Source organism: Branchiostoma belcheri, unplaced genomic scaffold (assembly GCF_001625305.1).
Source record: "Branchiostoma belcheri isolate BF01 breed outbred unplaced genomic scaffold, Haploidv18h27 scaffold138, whole genome shotgun sequence".
Classification (NCBI taxonomy): Eukaryota; Metazoa; Chordata; class Leptocardii; order Amphioxiformes; family Branchiostomatidae; genus Branchiostoma; species Branchiostoma belcheri.
Genome location: NW_017802802.1, coordinates 393,417 through 400,812, shown reverse-complemented (window position 1 = coordinate 400,812; position 7,396 = coordinate 393,417). Strand labels below are relative to the sequence as shown.

The window sequence follows — 7,396 nt, the reverse complement described above, 5'->3', positions numbered from 1 at the left end:
ATGTCGTATGACCACCAAATTTTCAGAGAATGGTGTACTAGTGAAAATTTATCATATTTACAATTTTTATGTCGTTATGATGTAATATGACGTCATTATGACGTCATTAATGTGATTTTATTGGCCAAAACCGTCTAAATAGGTTTTTCCCTGGAAACTCAATGGTATTCAACATAACTGTACCAAAAGTGTTTATGACAGAATATTATCGTGTACTAAGTCTTATGTTGCCCATAGCAACACCGGTGACGTCATAACATGACGTCATGCATATTTAAGATATCCGCCATCTTGGATCATCAATCTTGAATTTTCAAAAATAGTTTTTTTTCATGATAAAGCCTAAAATACATCGTAGACATACTAAAGGCCTTCATTTCAACCTTTTTTGGAAAAAGAAATGGAAGTATTGATGAAATTTTAATGAAAATAACCTGTATATACCTGTTCTAATGACATGGTCCGCCATCTTGATTTTGGCCAATGACGTCATCAAATTAGCATAAATTATGCATATTTAATGATAAAAATTTACATAAAATTATATGGGGTGTTATTAATATTAGAAACCATGAGTAACTTGACATAAAACCCATAAAATTCTATTGTTGAAACAAAAAGCACTAAATTTAGCAAAAAATGCCTGTCAGAAACCCGTTGCCATGGCAACACAAAAAATTATTATCTTAATCCAATGATAGAGAATTGTTGCCAACAATATTCTAGGAAAAGTCACCAAGTTTGGCCGTTCTACGGCTAGCCGTTCAGACGCTAGGTGACATCAAATTTGCCGCGGGCACTTTTAGCCCCCCCGGTCTAGGTAGGGTTAAATTATGTGGTGGCTTTATATACTTCCCGGAGGTTTAGAATCTCAGATTTGTTTTGTTTGTTTCTTACAGCCAACAGTGAAGAAAAGGCGAATAGACAGCAGTTGATATCATATAGCAGCACCAGAACGGTTCAGACCAAGCTCAACTGGAACCAAGCAAGAACCATATCACAAAGCTATGGCATAATATTCTTGAATTAGACAGTATGTGAAATTGTAGAGTGGGGCAAGTAGTTGTATAGCAGCATTTGAACTGGAGCCAAGACAATGTTGCAAATCATTTTTTATTTTATTTTAAATCCTTTTTCCCCCCAGGTTTTACCACAAATGCTTACCAGATTCCTGTACTAAGTTGTTACGAAGGAGGTGTGCTTACATGAAGAGTTGTGGGAGAGACAATTATTAGTAAAGAAATAAAACTCAACCATTAGCATACAAAAGTTAAGTTCATGTGCAGGAAAGTATGATGTTTACCACCAAGTTTCTTCTTCAGTTTCCCACAGATAATGTAGTTTGTACTACAGGGACATTTCATGTTTATGCTAGTTATATTCATGTTGCAGTTTTGAACTAATATTGACAAACCATTACAGTGTATTGAAATATGTGAGAATCAAGATAATCAATTTTTTACTGCTAGCCTAAAGAAGCTGCAATGTTGATAGTATTGTAAAGTAAGTATGTATGAATATTACAGTAATGTTGATTTCTAGCATAGTACTTACTTTATTTGTCAGGGTTCAAAATACTGCCTGCATATGCAGGTAAGTACAGGTAATATTGGAGCGGTGAAATATGTCTGGCTGCACCTAACCTGTACCAATCCATGTACTGTAGGTGTATGTGGATTTCTATTTTCTGCATTGATATTGACTGTTACAACCTATGAAGTACATAAAAGAAAAATGGCAATGGAACAGTTTTTAGTATAATCCACACTTCCTAAATTCTGAGTAGTGTAGGTGAAATTTGTAGGGTCCACAAGTATGCAGAAGAAAGTATTTCAAGCCCCTAATGTGGCACGGTATAGTATATTATGATACCAGTATAGATTATAATTTTTATCAAGTTGTTCAGTTTGTGTTTTCAAAAAGACATTTCTATAAGGTTGTGTTTTGAAACATTTCTAGTTACAATGGTTGCATTCTGTTTATGTACTTTTAAGGCAAGGCCATGTTGATTTTATTTTATGGAATGACATCAGCGTGCATGAATTTTCGTCCATTCCCCCCCCCCCAAAAAAAAGGTTTTTGACCATACTGTAAATCGTACAAAGTAGCTGCAAAATGAGCAAATACATGCATAAATTGAAAAAAAATATTGGAAAATGATACTTAGGTTGCCGAATGCCAAAATCCATTCCAAAGGACAAGAAGAAAATGTGCCAATAAAATATGTGTGTTTAGTAATTTAGTAAAAATTAAATTAGTAAATGGCAACTTTTTTTATTTGCATGCTTGCACCGGTTTTGGGGTTCCCAGAGGATGTCATCCATGTACAATGTAATCAAATCACCATAGCCTAATGTAAGAATTCAAAATTAACAAATATTTTTGCAAGGCATGTTTATGATTACTTTTCTTTTTTGAATTATAACAATTTATACCTTTCTTGTGAATTTAAGATATGACCATATTTTACATGCAAGGAGGTTATATTTATAGGGTGATGTAACTTATGTGCCACAAACTTTTCTTGGTAAATAAAGGAATCAGACTGTAGGATGATGCTGTTTTCATTTAAATGCTGTCAGAAGTCTTCACCTTTTTGCATTATTCAGAAACACACGGACATGCACACTTCACTCTTGAAGTGTGATGAAAATGTACTGACTTTCTGCTATGCAGTTCTACTGTAAATTGTAAATTCGATGATAAGCTATACATCAAATAAAAGTTAAGGTTTCCAGAATCACACATTCTCAAGATGTTTTATTTACTTTTAAATACTTATAGTGCCTTTACAAACTTGCCTATCAAGGTCCATGATTGCATGTAGAGCAACCATGTTCTGTGGTAGAACGAGCGATGTGCCGTCTTTATAATAGAGTGAACAATTTCTGTTGCTGTATATTCAACAATTAAATCTAAGGTAAATTTAAGGTAAGACTTTTGGGCAATCAGCATGTAAGTCTTTTAAAATTGTGTTGTGGGTTGGCATTTGACGGTTGCTGGATTTTAGGAAAGCACTGGATCTAGATGTTGTCCTTGGTACTGAAGCGCCGGCTAGCAGATTGCTGTAGTACAACAGGTGATGACTTCACTGGCTGTAGAGGGATGCCCTTATTCTAGCTATGTATTTGTTCCTGCCAGTTGTTTTAGTCTCTCAAACAAAAGATCATGTTGTTCCTCAGCTGCCTTAAGTAATTCCTGTAAGGTTAAAAGAAATATTGTTGGGTGATATGTAAATATCAAGTATCAATAATACATCATCTAGGTTTAAAGTGAGGTACCATTATAAGATGCATGGTAAAACAAACACCTGTGTTCTTGATAATTATTTTCATAAAAAAAACTGCTCCAAGTGCAGCTTTCAACAAAATTCAAAATACATCTATGGTCACATACCTTTCACTAATCATAAGTAAACAAGTTTTTACTAGAAGTAATTTCTAACACTTCAAAATATCTTAAGACTTCAAAACATTCCAAAAGATAGTAATACAGTCTTACCGATACTTTCAATGCATCATCCTTGGCCAGGAGGATCTTTAAGAGGTACAGTCTTGCTACTGAGATGCTCAGGTCATCTTCTACTGACTTCTTAAACAGGAGGCGTTCTAGTGTCTTCTTGGATTGTCTGGTGGAAGAAATGTAGAATGAGCAATCTTAAAAGAAAACACTAAGGGATGAGATTCAAATGTTAACAGAAATAGATTTGCAGTGACAACAATTTTACAAAAAATTAAGCATTTTCACATGACAATCATTTTTCCCTGCTTCTCATCAATAGTATACTGGCCAATGTTCTTACTTGATATTGTTCAAAGAGAAGTACAGAGCCCCCTGTAGAAGATGAGCAGTACTGCACCAGGGGTCTATCTTCAGTGCCTCCCCAGTGGCTTCCAGTGCCAAGGACTTCCATCTCTCCACATCTGCATCTTTGGTCTGGTAGCAAGCAAAATGAAACAGACACCGCATCATATGGCATACTAGAATAGTGCTGGGTACTGTTAATCACTCGTTCTCATTCAAATGTACAAAATGCTGTCGCCACTCTTTACGACTAGATATGAGCCAAATCATGGACCTCATCGTTGCTTCCTTCACTTTCCCACTACACTTACTATGTTTCACGAAAAATGTACCACAAAACTAGGTTTGATTGATGACTTCAGAGAAATTATGGTCGCGGGTTGGATTTCTCCCCCTAAAAAGCGGCTGTCGCCTGAGACGAAATAGAAACTTTAAAAAGCAACCTAAAACGTAGAAATTTGATTACGGCAGTAGTTTTCTGCCTGGTGAAGTCGGGTGGCCAGGCCCTCTGACTGATCAAGTCAGATCGCTTCTGTCACTATTTTTGTACGTTGTGCGAGGTGTTTCATACCTGTCGCCAAGTTCTGTAACATCCGTTACCGCTCAAGTAAGACGGTCGTGCAGTTTAGATAGAGTCACATATAAGACAAGAAATTGCCATTTTAAAGACTTTTAGCAAGTTTTCTAGGTTTCTAAGATAAGAAGAAAAGAGTGTTTGCTGTCATTTGTAGCCACCTTCGCTGAACAAATTGTTTTACAATAATGAATGTAACATCCGTTACCGTTGTTTTTACTTTCCATTTTAGTTTCTTCACCTGGTATATAAAAAGTCGCACAGTTTTAAAATGTCTGTACTTATGCCCTCTTGTTCTCAAAGGATGTAGATTAAAACTGCAGATCTTCTTGGAGAAATAAACAAAAACGTCCGATTTGTAACATCCGTTACCGGTAACGGAAGTTACACCTGTAGCGGAAAAGACGTAACAAGAGATTGAATTTCCCTTCCCTACGCACCATAAACATAATAGTTGGAAATAAAGTAGAAAAAATATGGATCCGAAGAAAAATAACCCTCTGTGGCGTCAACAAACTCAAATGTTCTACTCTTCTTTGCTTCCAAAGGTATTTTTTGCTACTTCTATACACTACACTTAGCTATCTTTATGTGTTCGATACGTGTATATTTACTAGCAAATAATGGGTTGACAGAAGTACTTTCATAGATACTGACGCCTAAACTAATGGTTTTTGAAGTGATGTCATGAATACAAGCTTTATCGTACACCCAATTCATGCTGATGTTCCAGCGTTTTTGCAGCACTAAAAATTGCATTGTTTACATATGTCTTATCTAAGTGCATAAATTTTCGGTAACTTCCAATGGCAATTAAGCTGTCCTTTTTTGGTAATCATTAATTGAGATGTTTTCCTAAAAAATAAGATAGGTGTGCCTGAAAAAACAGATCATCGATTTTTCGACCCCAAAAATCACCATTTTGTACATTTCAATGAGAACGAGCCTAATATAGCGTAGAAAAATTCTGGCAGTTTTACCAGGTGATACCAAAAACAAAACTTGCACAGTCACACCAAAAGATATCAAAGTAATATCAACTATGATCATATTTGACAACATACAAAGGAAATTTAGCTTTAGGAAGAGCTACTCTTCCACTGGTCGTGGCAGAGAAGACAGATGCTATGTACAGTATTTATATGTTCATTGTACCCAGCTCTTTTTGACAAGCATAATGATCAGTGGACCCTAGCTTGATGTCCTGTCTGAAGAACTGCTACCCTTAACAGTAGTGTGCATGTTGGGTGATTGACAACAACCAGGATTCAAACTCCAAACCTCAATCATCCAAAGACATGGTTGCTAACCACTGGACTGCATATGCTACATCTTAACATCCCACTGTAGACTGACCTGTACCATGAGTAGAGCCAGGTAGGCCAGTCTTAGTAAGGCAGTTATTTTTCCCTGTGGTGAGGTGGAGACCTGAAGACTCTGTCTGTAACACATCTCTGCTGCCACTGTCATGCCCTGGGTCTGGTAAACTGATGACAGGAGCTGGAAAAGATGTCACCCACATTACCTCGTACATCAAATAATTATGAATCTATTGGCAAGCTTTCTAACTTAAATAGCTATGATAAATCAATAACAAGTTTATTACAATTTCTTTTTGTGATTTACAAACAACTGAAGATTAGCCAAACCGTTAAGGTGCCTTAAGGCATAAATCCAGTTTTGTACAGCAGGTACAAACTGTCTACAAAAAAGTCCGGACTGTAAGGTTTGAACCACTCACACTGGGAAAGACCCCTCAGGCTCTCAATCCACTTGTAATCTGTAAAACTCTACTGTACATACATATGTATAATGTTTTAAAGTAGGGCTTCTTACTTCTAGTTTTCTTCCATACAATTCTAATGCTTTCCCAAACTTAACCAAACAGAACATTTAACATATACAGGAACATCTTCATCTTCATCTTTGCTGGGGCTCAAAGATGTTATGTGAGCCCCGGCTACACCCCCATATAGCCCCTGATGGGGCACTTAAGGGGGATCTGATCTACATACAATGTAGATCAGTATTACATACCTGCCAGGCCATCGCTGTTTGGTTTGACAGCACTGCTGATCTCAGCTGTTCCACAGAACCTACAGGTTGTCCAGCTGTGACCTTCACAGCAATGTCAGCCATGGCACTGAGGGTGTGGAGGGGTGGGTAGGGTGTACTCTCCTGCAGAATGAAAACATATCTCAATCAGCTACGGGTCGATCTTTCCGGCACTTGGGATTTGGCACTCCCAGCCCCGAGGACAGACAACACTTAAGCTCCTGTCCTGTATAACAGGAGCTTTCAGACTAATTTGCATCATCTTGTCTTGACTTGTCTGACTTTTGTTCCTTTTTCGACTTCCAAAATTTGTCTTCACTTTATTTGCATATCAATCAACAGGTTGTGTATATAAACCTGCTTTCCCCTCTGGTCTCTCAGTCACTGACGAAAGCTAGTGGATACTAGCTGAAACGTCTGACGTTTTCAAAATCATATCCAGTTGCTTGAGTAACTGTTTTTTGGCATATCTCAATCAAGATGTAATCTGTACTGAGCTACATTTGGGAGTCATAACATGAAGGATGAATGCTATGCATATCATACATGAACTTATTCAATGCACCGACTACATTTACAAATGGCCCACATCAGCAGCGTAAAAGAATTTAATCCAGAAAAATGCTTAAGTAGAAGCTTGAAGGTCATTCAGCACTAAGTACATATCCAAAGTGCACATGTCATTTAGCAGTAGGGAAACTGGTGCAGATGTTATTCAGCACCGGGGAGTCATGCTCTATTGAATATGAGGTGATTTGTTCAGCACCAAGGACAGGCATGGCCATGTGTCATTCAGCACCAAGGACAGGTGCTGTCATGAATGAATACTAGATGGATATTAAACATAGAAAAAGACAGACAGACAAAATGACCCAAATATAAACAAACTGACAGACATAAATATAGACAGACACAGTACCTTGTCACAAGCTCTCTTAGCTTCCTCAAACCTCCCCAGCTCCA

The 7,396-nt window shown here is 37.2% G+C and overlaps 2 protein-coding genes across 3 annotated transcripts in view; one reads left to right on the top strand and one right to left on the bottom strand.

Annotated features, from left to right (window-relative positions):
• Positions 1-2,068, top strand: part of LOC109464397 (DNA repair and recombination protein rhm52-like) — a 6,431-nt gene extending 4,363 nt beyond the window's left edge. Inside the window, exon 6 of one of the 2 annotated variants that reach the window (XM_019761365.1) lies at positions 900-2,068. In XM_019761365.1, coding sequence (XP_019616924.1) covers positions 900-935 — 36 coding nt within the window. In that variant the 3' untranslated portion in view covers positions 936-2,068. The remainder of the gene's footprint in view (positions 1-899) is intronic. The other variant, XM_019761366.1, reaches the window with a different exon arrangement.
• Positions 2,069-2,186: 118 nt separating this feature from the next.
• Positions 2,187-7,396, bottom strand: part of LOC109464379 (tetratricopeptide repeat protein 37-like) — a 15,476-nt gene continuing 10,266 nt past the window's right edge. The window contains 6 exon segments of the mRNA XM_019761327.1: positions 2,187-3,198; positions 3,502-3,628; positions 3,803-3,936; positions 5,735-5,878; positions 6,416-6,556; positions 7,353-7,391. Of these exon segments, the coding sequence (XP_019616886.1) occupies positions 3,121-3,198; positions 3,502-3,628; positions 3,803-3,936; positions 5,735-5,878; positions 6,416-6,556; positions 7,353-7,391 (663 nt within the window). The 3' untranslated portion in view covers positions 2,187-3,120.